A 20,059-nucleotide genomic window follows, 5' to 3' on the forward strand; every position below is an offset into this window, starting at 1 on the left:
ATGGCGTCCGAGGCCTCCATGTTGGACGCAGGATCCCTGGGCAGACCCGCGCTGGACCTCCCACGCGTGCTTCCCCTCAGCAGGGCTCAGCCTTCGAGGGGCCAGAGCAGCGGTTCTCAACCTGTGGGTCGCGACCCCTTTGGCGGTCGAACGACCCTTTCCCAGGGGTCGCCTAAGACCATCCTGCATATCAGATATTTACATGACGATTCCTAACAGTAGCAACATTACAGTTATGAAGTAGCAACGAAAATAAGTTTATGGTTGGGTCCCAACATGAGGAATTGTATTTAAAGGCCAGAAGGTTGAGAACCACTGGGCTAGAGGCTGCTGACGGCCTGTTCTGTTCCAGGCGCCCTGGTGAGCCGGGGCCTCATCCTCTGCATGTGGCTCACTACTCACTGCGCTGGTGCCCACGCTGAGGGCTTCTCCCAGGAAGGGCTGGATGCCAGCAGGGCCGACCTGTGGGCCAGGTGAGTGCCCTCCCCTCCTGCAGCTGATCCCCTGGCAGGCCTGGAGGACAGGGTGGGTGAGAAGGAGGGACCACCTCCAGGGGCTGCAGACAATGACCAGGCATGGCTGTGGCGGGGCCCCCGACTTCTGGCTCTGAACCAGGGCCTGGCCATCACCCACCCAGGTCCAGGTGACTCATCCACCTGGCCCGCAAGTGGCCCAGAGTTCAGTGTCCTCCGTTAGAGTCAGGCGGCCAGGCCATCAGAGCTGGCTGGGGCTAGGGTCCCTCCTGAGCCCCCCACTGCTCCCACTGCTCCCCTCGGCCTGGCAGGCGATCACGGCTCATCCTGAGTCCTCATACTTCCTTCCTTCTAGCCCAAGGCTTTGCTGCCCCCTCAGGCCCCAAACAGACCCTGCATTGTTTCCGTGCACTTTGGGGAGGGGGGGGAGGGGGGGCGGTTCATGCCTAGGCTCGGCTGTCCTCTCCTTCCCTGGGGAGTTAGAGGTCAATGATTAGCCATCAGTTGACTGACCAGAAAAGGCTGGAGGCCCAGTTGGACCACTGGACCCAGGTTAAAGCCCCAGAGACCCCTTCCTGGTCACGAGATTTATTACTCATACCATGAGGAAGGCTCCGCCAGGAGAGGAACTGGCTGTGTTGCCCAGCAGGTGCCCAGGCTACAACTCCTCCAAACCCTCAGCCATTGCTGGGACCGGCCTTGGGAGGAAGCAAACACCCAGCCTGGGCCTCCCCTGCTCACAGCTCAGAACCTGAACTGGGCGCTCACAGGAGGAGGGGGCGGGCGGGGGAGATGCTGGAGTCCCGCCTGTGCCAAGGCCCTGCCTGCCACACTGCCTGTGTCTCACGCCTTCGGTGTTGCGAGTCTAACCCCCATCCTGCATGCTGCCGCCTGGGCTGCCCCTCCCGCCCCACCTCCTCCCTCACCACCTGCCTCCTCTGCTCAGTGCCAACACCTCCCTCCTGCAAGGCTTCCGCTGCCAGCCAGCCAGCCAGCTGTCCCGGGACCGGCTTTCAGCTCTGATCAGGAGGATGGCATCGCAGCAGGTGCTCCTCAAAGCCTGGCAGGTAAGAAGCCCTGGTTGGCATGAGTGGACTGGCGTGTCGAGGGCAAGAACAGGCTCCCAGGAGAGGCCCTGGAGATGGGTAGGAGGGAGAGTGTCCCCGGCAGGGACACAGGCCAGCAAGGGCCAGGACCGTTCGGCCAGGACGGTCTCTATGCCAACCTGCCAATTTCACAGCCGCCCACGAGGCATCTCTTAGGCCAGTGGTCGGCAAACTGCGGCTCGCGAGCCACATGCGGCTCTTTGGCCCCTTGAGTGTGGCTCTTCCACAAAATACCACATGCGGGCGCGCACATACAGTGCGATTGAAACTTCGTGGCCCATGCGCAGAAGTCGGTATTTTGTGGAAGAGCCACACTCAAGGGGCCAAAGAGCCGCATGTGGCTCGCGAGCCGTGGTTTGCCGGCCACTGTCTTAGGCCGACTCCGAGGTGACAGAAGCCTGCCCACCCCCCGTAGGGCCCACTTTGGGTTGTCTCTAGGACTTCTCGGCCAGTTGCCCACAGACCCCAGCCTGTTTTCGGTTGGGTGAGGGCTTGTTCACCTGGCCTGCGCTGGCCTCTTCCTGACTCCCTTGGGGTAGATCTTCCAGCCTGCTGGCCTTCCCCCTGGGCCATGAGAGGGGGCCGGCTGAGCCCACCTCAACTCACAGCTGACCTAAGCATGGCCTGCCCTGAGTGGAAGGAAGGGAAGGGAAGGGAAGGGAAGGGAAGGGAAGGGAAGGGAAGGGAAGGGAGGAAGGAGGGAGGGAGGGAGAGAGGGAAGGGAGGAAGGAGGGAGGGAGGGAGAGAGGGAAGGAAGGAAGGAGGGAGGGAGGGAGAGAGGGAAGGAAGGAAGGAGGGAGGGAGGGAGGGAAGGGAGGAAGGAGGGAGGGAGGGAGAGAGGGAAGGAAGGAAGGAGAGAGGGAAGGAAGGAAGGAGGGAGGGAGGGAGGGAGGGAGGGATGGAAGGAGGGAGGGAAAGAGGAGGGAGGGATGGAAGGAAGGAAGGAGGGAAGGGGGGAGGGAGGGAGGGAGAGAGAGAAGGAGGAAGGGGGGAGGAAGGAAGGATATCCATCATTCTCATTATAAAGTTAATATAAATCTAGTAATAAAAGGAAGGAACACACACAAAAATAAAAGAAGAAAAACAACTACCAATAAATTTGAAACGACCTCAAAGGAGACCAGGCCGGATAGGAAGTCAGGGCAGGGGTGGCACTGGGATGAGCCTCCATGGTGCAGTGGGCGGGGTGGACAGGGCCTGAATGCCAGCCCGGGGTTTGGGGGGGACTAATGTTCAGGCTGGGTTTGCCCCATCTGGGGCCACTCTGATGTGGAGGTGGAGGCAGGCAGAGGAAGGCATCAAGTCCAGGTGACACAGAGCAGGCAGGTGGGAGGAGGAACTGGATGGATATGGGGCCGGACATAGGGGTCTTGGGCCCAAAGGCCTAACTGAGGGGGAGTGTGACATGGCAGAGAGGAAGGGGCTGGCGAGGGGGTGAGGCATCATTCGCCCGACCCAGCTCAGCTGCCTGGCCAACCTGGCCGCCCTGCGTGGCCTCCAGAGTGACTTTCCGCTGCACCCACCTGACCTGCTGCTCTTCTACAAGTGAGTGCACCCCTTCCCCAGCCCCTCCCAACATCCGGCAGACTGAGCATGCTTCCTCTGGGTCCTGGGGACCCCAGCTCCCCAGGGGCACCTGGGCCACCCCGGAGGACCCCTGGCAGGCCCCGCCCTCCCAACAGCCCCCCACCTGCCTGCAGCCTGGGGCACGTAAGGGAAGCCGACTGCCGGGCCTTCACCGGCCGTGCCGCCCAGGGGGACACCGAGCTGCTGGCCAACCTGCCTGACCAGAGGGCCGCCCTGCAGCACTCCGCCTTGGCCTGCCTGGTAGGCCCTGGGGCGGGACAGGAAGGGTGGCAGGGACCTGGGGCCGGGCCCTCGCTGACCTGCTGTCCTGCAGGGGGTGTCCCACCCACCACGGCTCAGCGCCTCAGATCTGCTGCTCCTCGGGGTCCTGGTGTGCGACATGGAGGCGTCCAGCATCATGGCCTCGGACCCCCACGTGCTGCAGAACCTGCAGCGCTGCCCCCGGCTGACCCCTGCCCAGCAGGCTGCTCTCAACACACTGCTGACCAGCGGGAGGACCGTGCTTGGGTGGGTGGGGCCCATCCCCTCTGCGAGGCCTCCCTCCTGGAGCTGAGCCGAGGGCAGCCTGGGGTTTGGGCCTAAGAGCTCACTGAGCTCCACAGCCCCGCTGATCTCCCACTTCTAACGTCACTCACAGCCTTTGGGGTGCTGCCAACACCCACTGGGCGCCTCAATCCCCTGCCCTGAAGCCTGGGTGGGAGAGAGTCTGGGCAGGCGAGGGGGCCCCAGCAGGGCAGGCCCTGGGAACTGTGCACTCCAAGGGCTGGGTGCTGCTCCAGACCCAGCCCCCCCTTCCCGCACACCAGGCCCCCTATCTCCTGGAACCTGGAGGGGTTGCAGGCTCTGGGACCGCTGGCCACCTACATCAGCTCCAGCCTGTGGATGCAGGTGCAGGAGGTAGGATGGTGCCCTGGGGCGGGGGGCGGGAATCGAACTGGCCCTAGATACAGAGAGGGGTGTCCAGCAGACCCTCTAGGCCACCCAATGCCTGAGCGATGTCCCCAGTTGCTGCCATCACAGAGTCTCTATCTGTGGGATGGGGGAGGAACCAGGTGCCGGCTGTGGCGTCTTCAGCACCCGCTGCCAGGCCGTGGGCCTGGACTTCTTTGGCAGCATGGTGGCTGCATGTCGAGCAGGGCGGCTCAGCCAGCGTGACATCAGGCACTTTGTCACCAGCTTCCTTGAGGCCAAGGCCAAGGCCAAGTTGATGTCCTCACGGCCCAAGCGGGGCACAGGTCAGTGTGGTCTCTGTGGCCTGGGGACACTGCTCTGGACTCCTGATCCCTGGGTGGGGGCACCCAATGCATGGCCACACCTGCCGCCCAACCTCCTGAGCTTGTGTCCAGCATAGGCCGACCGGTCAGAGGCAGTGAGGCTGGACTTCTGGGCCAGGGCCGGGTTGGAGGTCAAGGTCAAGGTCAGGCTGGACTTGGTCTACTCTGAGCCAAGTTCTTGGCTAGGGGTCAAGCTTGGGGAGAGAGCCCAGGGTGGGTGAGGGTTAGCAGTGAGGTGGAGCCTGCCATCAACCCCGCCCCTAGCCACAGGGCGACCCTGCACCCAAGGCAACATCACGGCGGCCACGCTGCAGGATGACCTCTTCCTGCTTCACTACGACTGCTCCCAGCTCGAGTCCTGCCTGGGCAGCCGCGTGCTCAGGGCCAACGTGGACCGCCTGCTGCAGCACCCACTGCCCACTGAGTGTCAGCGCGTCGTCAAGGCCAAGTTGGCTCGGGTACACTGAAGACTGGGTGGAGGCAGGTGGGTGGTGGGCGCCAGGGCTGGGCCTGATCCGCTCGCCTGCCTCAGATCTACCCAAGTGGCATCCCGGAGGGGCAGCTCCGGCTCATCGCCTCGCTGGTCTACCTGTACTCTCTCGTGGAGATCCGCCAGTGGAACATCACGTCTAGGGACACCGTCATGGCCCTGCTGGCCTCGGACGTGGCCCTGGAGAACCAGACGGAGGTGAGGGCAGGATGGGTGGGGGGAGGTGGTGCGGCTGGGAGGTGGGGGTACCCACGGACCCTGACCCCAGCATTGCCCCCAGGCCATCCTGCAGAAGTTCCTGGACCACAAAGGCACCATCACTAGCGCCCTGCTTGTGGCCATCGGGGGCTCCCGCCTCTGCTGGATGAGCCCCCGCCAGATCCAGGCCATCCGGCCCTCGGAGTTCCGGTGAGCCGACCAGCCACACGCGCGCTGCACCCTGGGTCAGCTCACCTCCTCACCCAGCAGAACTGGGGGGGAGACGGAGGCTCAGGAGGGGCTGGGCCAGGCCAACACAGGTGTGTTAGTTTCCTACAGCTGCCAAACTGAGTTGTTGTTTGTTCATTTATTTTTGGTTAATCCTCACCCAAGGATACTTTTTCCATTCATTTTCAGAGAGTAGAAGGCAAGAGGGAGCAGGAGGGAAAAGAGAGAGAGAGAGAGAGAGAGAAACATTAATGTGAGAGAGACATATCCATTGGTTGCCTCCTGCACTCACCCCACAACCCAGGTATGTGCCCTGGACAAGGAATGGAATCAGCAGCGCTTCGGTGCGCAGGCCAGTGCTCCAACCACTGAGCCACACCCTCCAGAGCTCAAACTGAGTCTTACGAGAACAGAAATGTATTCTCTCACTGTCTGGAGGCCAGAAGTCTGGAATTAAGGTGTCAAGAGGGCCAGGCTCCCCTTGAAACTTCTGCCTCCTCCAACTTCTAGTGTTGCTGCCAAACCTCGGCCTTTCTTGGCTTACGGCCTCATCACCCTCTCTCTGCCTCCATCAGCACGTGGCTGTCTCCCGCCCGTGTCTGTGTCTACCTTTCCTTCTTTTACGGCACCAGTCGTTAGCTTTTGGGGCCCACACTGATTCAGTAGGGCCTCGTCCTACTTTGATGACATCTATACGTAGGAAAGAGCCTCTTTCTGAAAGAGCCAAACAAGATCACATTCTGAGGTTTGGGGTAGAAAATAAATTCTGGGGAGACACTATCAGCCCAGCAGAGAGGGCAAAAGGGTAGCTGCGGTTTAGGGAGCGAGGGCCAGGCCCAGCCCACCGCAGGAGGAGGGCTCCCAGCCTGCCCATCCGTCTCCCCTCCCCAGGCTGGCCGGGGCCCTGGATACCTCCTCCTGCCCTCAGAGCCGGAAGAACCAGCTCTTCTTCAAGGCCCGAGAGGCCTTCGGCAGCACCGGGCCCACCGCCGCCTACTACGACTTCGTGCGCCCCTACCTCGGTGAGACCCCGCCCTGTGTGCAGACCACCGTCCTCCAGAAGCCCCCACTCCCTCTCACCACCTCCCCTCCTCAGGCGGTGCCCCCACAGAGGAGCTGCAGCGCCTGGCCCAGGCCAACGTCTCCATGGACATCCACACCTTCACCAACCTGAACCCCTGCGCGCTGCAGGTGGGCCCTGGGGGCTGGCCCTGGGGGGCGGGGGACAGGCTGGCCAACCCGGGGAGCCCTAGGCCACAGGTCCAAAGGCACCCCAGAGTGGGCCCCGGTCACTTCTCCAGGCTGGTTCTGCCACATCTCACCCCTGCTCACTCCCTGGGTAAGCGCTGCCCTGCCGGGTCTCCCCTTGGTCCTAAAGCTGGGCCCCCACTTCCCTTGAAGAACCTCAGTGTCAACAATGTGAGAACACTGCTGGGCCAGAACGTGGGGGACCTGCAGAAGGCACGCAGCCACCCAACCATCAGCTCCTGGCTCCGCAGCCTGAACAAGTCCCTGGACGAGCTGGGCCTGGACACGGACCCCGCCAGCCCCACCAGCCCCACCAGGACTCACAGCAACACCCCCTGGACATCCCATCTGACTTCCCCAGGGGAAGGATCTGGGAAGGACGCCCCCACCTCAGGTACAGCCCCACATCCAGCCCTCCCCCTTGGCAGGCTTTCCCCTGCCTCTGCTTGGCCTTGTCTGCCCAGGGCCCCATGGACCCCAAACTGCTACTTGCGCCCAATCTCATACTCTGTTGGCCAACAGTTTTTCCATTTGCCCCTCAGTTGACATTTGGGTGGCACTGGCTTCACCCTGTATCACCCACTGAGTTACCGCAGGATACAATCACCTCCTCCAAAGCCCACTGATCTGCATGAAGTAGAAGCCAAATCCCAGGGAGGGGGAAGCTTTGAGATCTTTGTTGGGGCCCAGAAGAGTGGCCACACATGGTCTTCCCCACCCAGAGGGATAGCGAGCCTGGAGCCCAGAGGGAGGGGCTGCCCCAGAGCCGCGGGAGGGTCCCGGGTGTGGCTCCCAGCGAGGACTGATGGGTACTCTCTCCATGTTGCACCTACAGGCAGCCCACCAGCCCACCTGGGGTACCTGCTACTTGCTGTGGCCCTGCCCTCCAGCCTCCTGTGGCTGCTGTATTGGGGTGCCCTGGGGCCCCGTTGGGACTCACAATGTCCTCTGAAGACAGCGCTGTGCTGGTAGGTGAAGCCAGACGGATGCCAGCCCAGGCTAAGGTGCAAGCCCCAGGCACGGAAAACCTCAACCTCGCCTAGGAGCCTGCCCACACCCGGCTCCCAGGACCTGCAGCTGCACTGAGGGCCTGGGCAGAGCTGTGACGACGGGTCACCGGCCCCTGCCCGCTGTGGGAGACATGCCCCACCCTCTGGTCTTCTTCAGGACAAAGAACTGGGGCTGGGGAGCGGGCTCCATGGCACTCACTCCCGGGTTTTATGTCTTTCTTCTTTTACTTTGCTGATTTTAATAAAGGACAAGGTGATCCTCCTGTGTGTGTCCTTTGCCCTGCCCCGAGGAGGGGCACAGAGACCCTCTCCGCTATCTCCTGAGGAGTCACCAAGGCCACCCTGGGTTTGTTGGCCTGGCCTCAGGGGAGACAGGGGCAGCGGAACAGCATCAGGAAAGCCCAACCCCCACCTCACACTCCCCTCCTCCTGCCTGGAGTCCCTGCTCTGCTTCCCCTCCTTTCCGTACAAACAGAAGGGCTGCAACTCAGGGGTCACCGTCCACAGGTTCCAGCCCGCAGGCCCCCACCCCTGAGAATACCACCGCCAGCCAGCCCCTCCTCCTCAAAACACCACAGCCACTTGGGCCCAGGACACCACGGCTGTCAACCCCACCCTGCCCCTCCGAACACCACAGCCAGAAGGGCCTCCCCCCACTCCCCAGAGCACCACAGGTCACCTCTTTGGAGGGGGAAGGGGTTCTCTTTTATTGAGCCCCAACCCCCCGGGATGGAGCAGGGACCGCCCAGGCCGCTCCCACCAGTGGGAATCCCACAGCAGGGCCCCACTCAGCCTCCAGGGCAGGGAGCTCAGTTCAGCAGCAAAGCCAGGAGCAGAGCGGGGATCACAGTGAACGCAGATCCAGGTCCAAGGAGGTGGGAGCCCCCCAAGAGGGCCTCTGCACAGAGAGGGAGTGACTCAGACCCTCCACCTCATCTGCCCAGCCCTCCCCGCAGGCCTCCCCGCCCACCTCGAAAGTTGAGGTCTAGGACCAGGTAGCCGTTGGGGATGCCGTGGAGCCCCAGCCCCAGGCTGTCCAGGTCGCTCTGCCGCTGCCGGGAGATCCAGTCCCGCACAGGGCTGTTCTTCTGCTCTGCCTTCAGGCCCTCCAGGTTTGGACCCAGAAGCTTTCGCACCTCGGCAATGGTCAGCGGCTGCCGGAGGCCCAGGCGACCGTCAGGGTCTCCCCACCTCTGTCCAGAGGCTGCTGGACTCTGCTGTGTCCAAACCACCCCATGCTTCCCCAGCCCACAGACCCTGCCTCAGCACCTCAGACTTTGGAGCTGGCCTTGGCTCAAGGGCCCCGCCCCTCCCAAGACCCCACCCTCTCAGTGGCCCCTGCCCTGAAAGGCCCCCCCTGCCCCCCCCACCACCACCCCCCTCCGCGCGTCCTGGACAAGCCCTTCTCCGTGGTTCCTCCCTTCCCACGGCCCATCCTCCAATGGCCCCGCCCCTCTGGTGGCCATACCAGCAAGGCCTCTTTCCGCAGCTTCTTGAACGTGGCCATGTCCACGCTTATGTTCTGCCGAATGAGAGCCCGCAAGTCCTCCGTGGAGGCCCCACCTGTGCCCAGGGAGAGGGGCCCTGCGCATAAGACCTCACAACATTCCCCCCCCTCACCCTCTGACCACAAGCTAGCAGGAGCCCACTTCCTTTGCCGGGACTCCCTTTTCCTCAGGAATTTCTGGGCAAACCCTGGTGACCCCCTGCCTCTCCCAGTCTGGGTAGAGGCTGGAGGTGGTCAAGTGCCTGAGCAGGGGTCAGACGCACAGGGCCTCAGCCTATATACACTAAGCAGTGATTCTCAACCTTCCTAATGCCGTGACCCTTTCATTCAGTTCCTCATGCTGTGGTGACCCCCAACCATAAAATTATTTTCGTTGCTACTTCATCACTGCAATGTTGCTACTGTTATGAGTCGTCATGTAAGTATCTGATATGCAGGATGTATTTTCATTGTTCGCGACCCACAGGGTGAGAACCGCTGGCTTAGCGGGATGGAGGGCACCCTGACCCCTGGTCACACCACCAGGGGGACGCCCAGGGAGGTGAGGAGCTGGCAGCACCGATGGGGACCTCAGGCACCCCACCCCCACCCCCCATGTCTTCCTGGCTCACCCAGGAAGGGCTTGATCCTTGCAAAATATGCAGAGCCGCTCATGTTCTGGAAAGCGACGCGGGCTTTGTCATAGAGGACCTCCATCTGCGGGGGACGGCACGCAGCCAGGTCCTGCGGCCTGACCACCCTGGGGAGGCATGTGGGGCCACGTGAGCCTGGAGCACAGCACACCCTCCACACCAGCAGACCCAGGGACTCACCAGACAACATCCTGCTGCACGTAGCCCAGCTGCTCGGGACGGAGGGAGCAGAGGTAGGCAGGATGGAAGCTGGCCAGCAGGTCCAGGGAGGCCTTGTCCAGCCGGCCCCCTCCCACCAGATAGCGGGCAATCAGGGCAGCCACCTGTGGGAGGACCCAGTGAGATGCCTCGGGGCAGGAAGAGACATATCCGCTCGCTCAGGCCTGCACAGCCCACCCCCTGTGCTCCCCTCCCAGCAGGTGGTCACCTGAGCATCCATTTTTCGCCCTGTGCTGACTTTAAGCAGAGATTTCACGGTCTCCAGGGAAGTGACATTCCACTTGTGGATGTCCTCGGGGGAGACCTCAAGGAAGAAGTAACTCAGGTGCTGGATCAGGGACTCAGGGTACCCCTGTGGGTAGACCTGCCGGGGAAACTGACCATGAGGGCCACAGCCACTCCCAGGGGGCTGGGAAAGGCTTTGGCACCGCAAGAGGGAACCCAAGTCAGGAAATACCTGGTCCAATTTGCGCTTTAAAATGTCAAGCTGCTGGTAGGTGAAGGGAATCGCATTCACCCGGTCCATCTGCTCAGCCAGCAGGGCCCCATCCACACAGGCCTCCAGCTCCCACTCCGTGTACAAGACGAGGTTTTCATCCACCACATGGGCCTCTTTCCCCGGGGGACAGGCCTTCTCTACAGGGGCAGGCAGGGGGTCAGGGGACTGGGCTTTCCCAGTCAACCTCCTCTTCCTCCCACACCTGTGCTGAGACCCTGGGCCACACATGACCCTCTCCAGGCCTCAGTTTAACCATTGTCTCAATGGGGTGATTCTGTCCATTCTCCAAAATTGAGTGAGCGGAGTAGCCAGAAAGGCCACAGCACCAGCAGGTGAGCCCACATGCCAGCCACCCGCCCCTCAACCACCACCCCCAGGATCTCCTGACACTTGACGGGCTGGGCCCTGTGCTCACTCTCTGTGCCCTGCAGAGCCCTCCTCCGGAGAATGACGATTGGCTCAGACTGCTGCCAGGACAGGTCCTGGGAGGTACGTTGCAGCCATGGGGTCATGACACCCTGAGGACAGAGCAGGGTTCTGGCTGAGCCACACGGCCCAGCATCTAAGGACACCTGCCTAGGGCCAGAAAACCCTCCCCTTATCCCAGATTACCTGTCCTGTGTCTGCAGTCTGGGCCCAGGAAAGTTGCACCCACCCTGCAGGGCAGGGACACAAGGTTCGAGGGGATGGCCAGGGGCTTCTGGGTGTGCCTGCTACAGGCCCTACCCTGGGGAGGAAGGAGGCAAAGCCATCCCTTCCCTGACCCCCAGCCCCGAATACACCCCACAGGTGTGGGCACAGAAGGTTAGGCTCCTGTACCCCATGATGTCACAGCCACCACACCGCACCCCAGGCCAGGTCCGGCACCGCACCAGGGAGCCCAGGCCTCCCGCATCCTCTTCCTGGGACACCGCTGCTCAGTGCAGTCAGACACCTGTCCCCCAAACACCCTCACTTTGGCCTCAGTCCCCATAACATCACTGCCCTGGTTCAGCCTCCAACCCTGTGGGGCACCACAGGAAGAGACATGGCTGACAGCCTGCCGGGAACTCGGCACCGCTGAGGTTCAGGACGCCGCCTGAACTCAGAACACTGAGATTTGAGACATCTGCCTGGGACTGGAGGCACCTGCCAAGGACGGGGGGTAGGGGGGCGGTGGCTGTCCAGCGACAGAGAGAGCCTTTCCTGAGATCCCGATCCCCTAAGAATCCTTGGCTGCCCTCCAGCGCTCTCCCATCCCAACCCTTCGCAGCAGCCCACCCCCAGTACTCACTGAGGCTGAGAAGCAGGAGCAGGAGGCCGTGGGTGGGGGTCCTGAGGAGCCCCAGGGTGGGGCGAGCACTCTGCAAGGCCATGGTCTGTGGAGGACAGCCCCTCTGATGTCCCCACCGCTCACCCACCCATGCCCATGCCCACAGCCAGTGAAGGGGTCTCAGAGCCCCTGGGCTCCGGGTGGAACCTTCTCAGGCCCCTGCAGCAGTGTCTGGGCTGCCTCCGGGCCCACTCTAAGGACCAAGCAGCCACCTGGCCCGCCTGGCCCGCCCCCTCCGGGAAACTGGCCCCTCCTGCCAGGGGTGTGGGGTCTGAGTCAACCCTGCCGCCAGCTGTAACCCTGCGCGCTCCAGGGGCAGGCAAACAGCTGGCCCGTCCTCTCTCCCTGCGGCGCAGGGCAGGCAGGAGGCAGGGCCGCCTCTGGCTCAGGCTGGCCTCAGTTTCCCCATTTGCACCAGGGGGATGAAGCAGTTCAGGTAGTCCTGCTGATTAGCCCCTCCACCTGGGGTATGGCCATGTGCCCCCTCCACACCCTGCCACACCCACAGCCACAGGTGCTGGGCTTTGTGCAAACCCAGGGCCCAGACAGGTGGACAAAGCTGGTGGTTTCCCTTCTGAAGTCCCTCTCAAACAGAGGCCTGGGTGGGCGCCAAAGGGCGAGGCCGCCTCCCACCTTCCAGCTCCTTGGGTGGGGCAGTGAGTGGGGAGGCATTCCTGTGGGGGTGGGAGGTCCCCTTGCAGTTTCCAGAGTGAGAGGCGGGTGAGGAGGGTTGTCCCGGGCTGGGGTGGGGCCTGAAGGAGCCAGACCACCTTCTGCACTTGCCCAGGGAGGCCCAGGGCTGGAGGCTGCCTGTGGCCGGTGGAGTGGAGCGCCCCCTCCCCCAAGCCTTTGCCCAGGCCTGTGTCAGCCCCACCCCTGTCTCATAAATGGGGGTGGGGGGGGGGCACATTCATGCTTCAGCAACCCCTTTCCGCTGTGCAAAGAGCCAGCCTGCAGGGAGTGTCCTCAGGAGCGGCAAGGCCCCAGGGAATCCCTCTGCCTCCCGCACCAGGCCCCAGAGCGGATGGGAGAAAACGGGCAGTGGGTGGGACCAGGCAAGAGCTGCACCTCCCCCTGCTTCTCCCCTCAGCCTCCACCCAAACCCACATAACCAGGGGCCCCCAGCACCCCGGGTGCGCCACCCTGGGAGCCTCTGCCAGCCACCGTGGGCCCTGGAATCAGCACCCTGCCCTCCCCACCCAAGGTCGGGCTGGGGCCACAGAGACACCTCAGCTGTCTTAAGGCTGCAGCTTCCAAGCTGGCCAGGGTGCCACAGGCAGGAATCATGGTGTGGCAGCCAGTCCAGGGCGTGGGTACTTGTGTGTGACATGGGTCCCAGGGGGGGCAGGACAGGGTAGAACCGAACATGGTCCGATGAGTCCTCTAAGACCAGCATCCTCCTGGCCACCTGTTACTCAAGAGCCACCTGCATACTCGCTTGGTACCCCCTGCATGTGAGCCCTGGTCAGAGGCTGGAGCAAGGAAGATTCGGGCCCTGTCCAGGACCCTGGGTGCGGGACCTGGCCACAGAGAGGGCTGGCCTGCCCTTGCCCTCCAGCCCCTGCCCCTGCTACCAGAGCAGCCTCCACCTGGGGTCTGAGTGGACCACAAGCTCCTCAGAATTGCGTGTGAGGTGGAGGTGACTGTGAGGGAGGAGTGGCCAACTCCTCCCCCCATCCTGAGAGTCACGCGCTCACAGCCGGGCAGGTGGTGGCTGCAGGACACTGGCAGAGGCTCTCTCCGGCCCGCCTGCCCCACCTGTCCCCCCGCCCCCGCCCCTCCTGCAGAATCTCCCACCTCAGCCCAGCCTCAGTCCCCAAGGTCTGGCCCTTAAGTGATGGGATATGAAGTCAGACCACATTCCAGGGAGAGGGCGGCAGGAGAGCAGCTTACAGGCTTAGGACAGGTCTCCGATGGAGATGCTGTGCAGCAGCCCAGGTCACACAGTGTGTCAGGAGCCGCTGGTGCAGGACAGAGCTGACCCTCAGGGTACCACCCTGGAGCATGGGGGGGGGGGCCTTGCGCTGCTCCCCAAGGGCAATGAGGACTAGGGAGGGGCATTCGCAGTGGCAGAGGCAGAGGCTGTCCCACCTCCCCCAGCCTGTTTGTTTGGGGCTGGCAGGTGCCCCTGCTGGGTGGGTCTCAGTACCAGCCTCTGCCTAATCCCTGCTCCCACCCAGAGCAGCTTGGCTGGATTACCAGGAGGCTCTCACCTCCCAGGCCTGCCCACACACGACCCACACCCTGACCGAGCCGCTATCCGCCTCCAGCCCCCACGCGTGAGGCTGTGGCCAGCCCCTCCTGAGCCTGAACACTGAGCTGGGTTCCAGGTGACCCTGGCACAACCCCATGCCCCTGCCCAGGGTCCGGGTAGGGCCTGCCCGTAGTGACTCTGGAGTCCAGAGTGATGGACCAAACCTGAGCCTCCTTTGCCGTGGTTTCCTCAGCTGCGAAGTGGGTGGTCAAGAGGCCAGCAGCCTTTGGGTCTGTCCGGGAAGCAAATGAGGCATTGCCGGGGCAGCGGGGAGCAGCGCTGCTCATGCTCCAGGAATGTGTGGGTGGGGACCCTGCGGAGGGGCCGCCCAGGAGGAGAGGTGCGGGTGGAGAGCTGCCTGGGCCCTTCCCTTGGTGGGTGTGGGTGGAGCTCCGGGCTGACCTCCATGTACCAGGCACCTGTCGGGAGCCAAGGCCTTGCTCCATGGGCTCTGACTCTCCTATTGCTCAGGTGGAGAAACTGAGGCTCAGTGAATGGCCAAAACTGCACTGCATGGCCAGGGTGTGATCACTGTCCTGGGGGCCCTGGCGGCATCTCCACAGGGCACGACCAAGACATGCTAGGTGGTGGCCACTCAGCCGGGATGTGACTCCCAGAGTACTGGCCACACTGTGGCTTCCTTCTAATGAGTTCTGGGCTCTTGGTAGTGCCGTGAAGTGGTTGGGTGGGGGGCTGCCAGGGTCCAGGGGTCGGGGGAGACAAATCCAACCCGACCAGCTCCAGCGAGCACACAGCACTGCTCTCCAGCACAGTGGGCCCTGGGAGCCCACCTGCCCGGCACTGGCCGTCGCCGGATGGGAGGAGGAAGGCGCCTTCCTGGTGCTGTGGCTGCTGGCCATTGGGCATGGACAACGCGCACCTCTGTGCTGGCTGGACTCCAGTGACGGCTCACAGATCCCTGACTTTAGAGCACAGCCTCGGGCGTGTGGCCTTGAGGCCAAAGTCACTGGCGACTCCCTCACTCCCTGCCAGCCCCTCCGATGGTGCTGTGAACAGCAATTCCCCGTGTGGGACTTCTCTGAGTTAGACCTGCAGAGGTTTCCTTTTGCTGCGCTGAGTACGTGCCGCTGCCCGTCCCTGACCGGCTCCATGGGCTGGGTGTTCTACCTGCGCAGTTAAACCAAATGCTAACTGATCGGGCATGCCTCGTTTCATTTGGCTTCACAGATGCTGCTATTTCTTTTTTACAAACTGAAGGCAAGGTCCTTCCCCAGCAAAAATATGATGACTTGCTTTATTGGGGTGGTCTGGAACGGAACCCTCAATATCTCCACGGTACGCCTGTACAAAATTCAACCGGGCTGCCCGGGACAAGAATCAACTTACGAAGTCCATAGAGGAGCAAGTGCCTTAAAGTCTTGTCCACAGACAACAACTGAAAAGTTCTAAGAAAATGTGAAAAAAACAGTTTCCAAAGGGCCCTCCGGAGAGAACAGAAGTCAGATCCTGAGGGGGGTTGATATTTGGGAAAGATGCCAGCGTGGAGCGGTTCTCTGTGTGAGGCGCGGCTCTGCCATGGAGACAGCCCGGGGGGTGGCCACCGGGTATGAGGGCTCAGACGTTACCCGAGCCTCTTGCCGACCCCCGAGTCATGCGTGTGCAGGCAGACAGGAAACAGCTCAGACAAGATGGAAAATGGGCCGAGACTGACCTCTGCCCACCTCGGGAGCAGCAGAATTCACGGTGAAAGAGACGGCCCACCAGAACAAAGCAAAAGCAGGAATGGTCTTCCCAGGAATATAACAATTCAGTGTCTATACAACATCATAGTCACATTGTTCATGAGAAAATCCAAAAATACTCGACACAGGAAAAGCCAGGAGGTTGTGACCCAGCCTCAAGGGAAAAGGATCAACTGGGGCCCATACCAAGATGAGTCAGCTATTAGAACTACAGACAAGGATTTTAAAGAAGCTATTGCAACTACCCCCATTGCAACCACACCCAAAGAGACCATGGAAAACAAGCTTTTGTGAACGGAGAGGTAGGGGAAACAGAAAATATTTTTGTAAAGAACCAAATAGGAAATTTTAGGAATCAAAAATTCAAACTCTGGAATTTTAAAAATTCACTGGATGGTCTTAATAACAGGATTAATCACTTCTAATTGAGGGTTAGGTGGGAGCTTCTCAACTGCACAGTTCAATGGATTTTAAAGTGTGGAAATTTCCTTTGTGTTTGCATCAAGAACAACTGTTTGAGCTCAAAAGATACAGCCTCTGCAGACGGGCATGGGAATGAGGAGTTCGCTTCTTGTTTTAACTCTGACAGCACAGGAAGTGTATAAAGCGTGTTACTGGTGATTCACAGAGCACTCGTTAATATGACGGTAGTACATTACGTGTTTTGCATATAAGTGCTGTTTTCCATTGTAATTTTAGGTTGATTTCATTAAAAAAACATTATCAAGTCTGAAGCAAATGTTAAATCCCAAAGATAATCAGTGTTCGATAATTCAGGTTAAAGGAGGGTCTTCTCTGTGAATATACTGACAAACATTGAATTGTACACTTTAAGTGGGTGAGTTGTATATTATGAGAATATCTCAGTAAAGCTGTTTGTTTAATATATTTTTATTGATTTCAGAGAGGAAGGGAGAGGGAGAGAGAAACATCAATGATGAGAGAGTATCATTGATCAGCTACCTCCTGCACACCCCCTACTGGGGATCGAGCCCACAACTCGGGCATGTGACCTTGGCCAGAATCGAACCTGGGACCCTTCAGTCCACAGGCCAATGCTCTATCCACTGAGCCAAACTGGCTAGGGCTCAGTAGAGCTGTTTTTAAAAACAGGCCAAAGACCAATCAGCACATGAAAAGATGCCCAACATCATCATCACTCGTTAGGGACATGCAAATCAAATCCACGGTGAAATACCACTACACCCCCACCAAAATGACTAAATTTAAAAGGACTGACAATGACAAGTGTTGACACGGATATGGAACAACTGGAACTCTCAAATACAGCTGGTGGGAGTACAAATTAATATGATCACTTTTGTATGGCATTTTCTTTTTTTTCTTTTTAGTTTTCATTCAATATTATTTTGTATTAGTTTCAGGTGTACAGCATACTGGTTAGACTAGGGGTGGGCAAACTTTTTGACTCGAGGGCCACAATGGGTTCTTAAACTGGACCGGAGGGCCGGAACAAAAGCATGGATGGAGTGTTTGTGTGAACTAATATAAATTCAAAGTAAACATCATTACATAAAAGGGTACGGTCTTTTTTTTCAATAGTTTTATTCATTTCAAACGGGCTGGATCCGGCCTGCGGGCCGTAGTTTGCCCACGGCTGGTGTAGCCTGTCCTGAAGGCCGCTTGCTTTTCAATGTCTCAGGGTTTCCCTGGTGAACCGCAGTTCTGGGCCCAAGTGGGTGGGCCTCGAGGCGGGCCGTAGTTTGCCCACGGCTGGGTTAGACAATCATACACTTTACAAAGCGGTCCCCCCAATACTTCAAGTACCCACCTGGCACCATACATATTTATTACATTATTGACAATATTCCCTATGCTGTACTTGACAGACCCTGACTATTTTGTGCCTTCCAATTTGTACACCTTAATCCCTTTACCTTTTTCACCCAGCTCCTCCATCTCCCCTCCCCTCTGGCAACTATCAGTCTGATCTCTGTGTCTATGAGTTGGCTTCTATTTTGTTCATTTACTTTGCTCTTTAGTCTCCACATATAAGTGAAACCAAATAATATTTCTTTTTCTCTGACTTATTTCACTTAGCATAATACCCTCTAGGTCCATCCATGCTGTTGCAAATGGAAAGATTTCTTTTTTTCTTGCCCGAGTAATATTCCATTGTATATATGAACCACGGCTCTTTTATCCACTCGTCTATTTATGGGAACTAGGGTTGCTTCCATTTCTTGGCTGTTGTGAATAACACACCAATGAACACAGGGTTGCATATATTGTTTTGAATTTGTGTTTTGGGTTTCTTCAGATACATTACCCAGAAGTGGAATTGCTGGGTCATAAAGTACTTCCAATTTCAATTTATTTAGGAACCTCCATACTGTTTTCCATGGTGGCTGCACCAATGTGCATTCCCACCAACAGTGCACAAGGGTTCCCTTTTCTCCACGTCCTTTCCAACACTTATTGATGGTAGCCATTCTAACCAGGTGTGAGGTGATATCTCAAGGTGGTTTTAATTTACATCTCTCTGATGATAGTGGCATTGAGCATCTTTTCATGTCTGTTGGCCATCTGTATGTCCTCTTTGGAGAAGTGTCTATTCAGATCTTCTGCCCATTTTTTAATTAGGTTGTTTGGGGGGGGGGGTGTTGAATTGTATTATTACTGAATGGGGTCTGGGCCCAGGGCGGTCTGCCTAGGGTCTGATGGTAGTCTATACGTTCCTTACATTGTGTAGGAAAGATTTCACAACACAAATCCAGGTGATTTTGTGAGTATGTTACAGCCAGGGGTGTGAAACAAAGGAAGGGCCTAACGTAGAAGAAGCAACAGAAGAGAGAAAGTCAGAGAAAAGGGAGCCTTGGAGACATGTTCAAGGGTTAGCCCGGGTTGAGCAACTGCTGCCCACTGCTCCCCTGGTTGCAAGTCTCGTAGGGTCCCCTGGAGTTTGGAAGATGCATGCCTGTGGGGGAAGAAGTGAGGGGAGGGTAAGATGTGGGAGTGCTCCCAGGAGGGAGATCAAGCTGCGGATCTTTTGTCTTGAGGCTCTTTTATCTTTCCTTGGCAGCTGGAATCCTATAGGAGGACTCAGAGGAGGGTCTTAACAGAATATTCATTAGCTTTTCAGATATGTCCTTCAATACGTTGATTCATCAACATGTGTAGGGGTAATGATGGATGTTTCATTCTCACACTGATGTTTCTCTCTGTCTCTCCCTCTCCCTTCCTCTCTCTCTAAACTATCAATTAGAGAGAGAAGGGAGAGGGAAAGACAGAAACACCAATGTGAGAGAGACACTTCGATTGGTTGTCTCCCGCATACCCCTATTGAGGGCCAAGGCGCCTACAACCGAGGTATGTATGTGCCCTTGACTGGAAATGAACCCAGGACCCTTCAGTCTATAGGTCGACGCTCTATCCACTGAACCAAACCGGCCAGGGCAGAAAATATTTTTTAAAATATAATGTCAGCTCATAAGCCCAGCTTAAATGCACTAAATAATGCCAGAGGCCAGGAAGAACCACAGAACAGTCTTGGGTTTCCCATCGCCCTGACTCATTCATTTAATTTACAACCACTGTGTACCGATCCCAGGAGTTTTCATCACTTATTTTACAATGTTTATAAAACAAATCTTTTGAGGTGTTCCAGGGGCCCTTTGGAAACACTGCCGTTATTCATACATATATTGGGATTTTTAATCCTTAAAACATCAATGTCTAATGAAAACTAAAAAATAATCGATTAGCATTCTTTAGCTTGGTAGATTTATAGAGGCATTTTATAACTTCTAGAAACATGTTAATAACATCAAAGTCAGTTATTAACATGGGGTATTTCTGTAAAACCTAAGCAAGATAAAGACAAGTCTGGTTTATTTAAACCAACAAACTTAAGCTAGCTTTTATTTACTAAGGATTAATCTTAGGTCACTTGAACTTGAAAAGCATTTGAGTTATTTTCTGTATTTCTGAGAATTTTAGAATATTCAATCCTTATAAGTGCTTGCCTTTAAATTAATTTTAACAATACCATCTACAGGTAGAAAATTATCTCACATTTACAACACACATTAATAAACATATACAGATAGACACAAACAGAATAGCTGGGTCCAAATTTTGTTTTGCAGGCATATACAATTTATATCTGTCCTTGATAAGTCGAGTACCAAAGGACCTTCACCCTTTTAAAATAAGGACAGTGGCCCGACCCGAGTGGCTCAGTGGTTGAGCTTTGACCAGTGAACGGGGAGGTCATGGTTTGATTCCCGATCAGGGGGTGTGCAGGATGCAGCCCATCAATGATGTTCCTCTCTCATCGATGTTTCTATCTCTCTCTC

At 58.1% G+C, this 20,059-nt stretch overlaps 2 protein-coding genes across 2 annotated transcripts in view; one reads left to right on the forward strand and one right to left on the reverse strand.

Moving 5' to 3' along the window:
* On the forward strand, positions 1–7,877 carry LOC308518575 (mesothelin-like protein; the record flags this gene model as incomplete). The annotated part of the gene is made up of 15 exons (XM_081090295.1): positions 1–64; positions 353–473; positions 1,420–1,540; positions 3,039–3,124; positions 3,262–3,406; positions 3,480–3,673; positions 3,973–4,063; positions 4,254–4,401; positions 4,705–4,898; positions 4,973–5,128; positions 5,211–5,338; positions 6,248–6,378; positions 6,453–6,547; positions 6,758–6,998; positions 7,440–7,877. The coding sequence occupies 15 exons, from the start codon at positions 1–3 to the stop codon at positions 7,574–7,576; spliced, it is 2,052 nt and encodes a 683-aa protein (XP_080946421.1). The 3' UTR covers positions 7,577–7,877.
* The window catches only part of LOC308518576 (mesothelin-like), a gene marked incomplete at its 5' end in the record, with an annotated part of 24,159 nt that continues 11,940 nt past the window's right edge, over positions 7,841–20,059 (reverse strand). Inside the window, 10 exons of the mRNA XM_081090296.1 lie at positions 7,841–8,512; positions 8,585–8,768; positions 9,083–9,177; positions 9,733–9,860; positions 9,934–10,076; positions 10,181–10,336; positions 10,430–10,608; positions 10,887–10,989; positions 11,084–11,127; positions 11,745–11,829. Of these exons, the coding sequence (XP_080946422.1) occupies positions 8,424–8,512; positions 8,585–8,768; positions 9,083–9,177; positions 9,733–9,860; positions 9,934–10,076; positions 10,181–10,336; positions 10,430–10,608; positions 10,887–10,989; positions 11,084–11,127; positions 11,745–11,829 (1,206 nt within the window). The 3' untranslated portion in view covers positions 7,841–8,423. The remainder of the gene's footprint in view (positions 8,513–8,584; positions 8,769–9,082; positions 9,178–9,732; positions 9,861–9,933; positions 10,077–10,180; positions 10,337–10,429; positions 10,609–10,886; positions 10,990–11,083; positions 11,128–11,744; positions 11,830–20,059) is intronic.

Source organism: Myotis nattereri (assembly GCF_964212035.1).
Source record: "Myotis nattereri genome assembly, chromosome: 4".
Taxonomy (NCBI): Eukaryota; Metazoa; Chordata; class Mammalia; order Chiroptera; family Vespertilionidae; genus Myotis; species Myotis nattereri.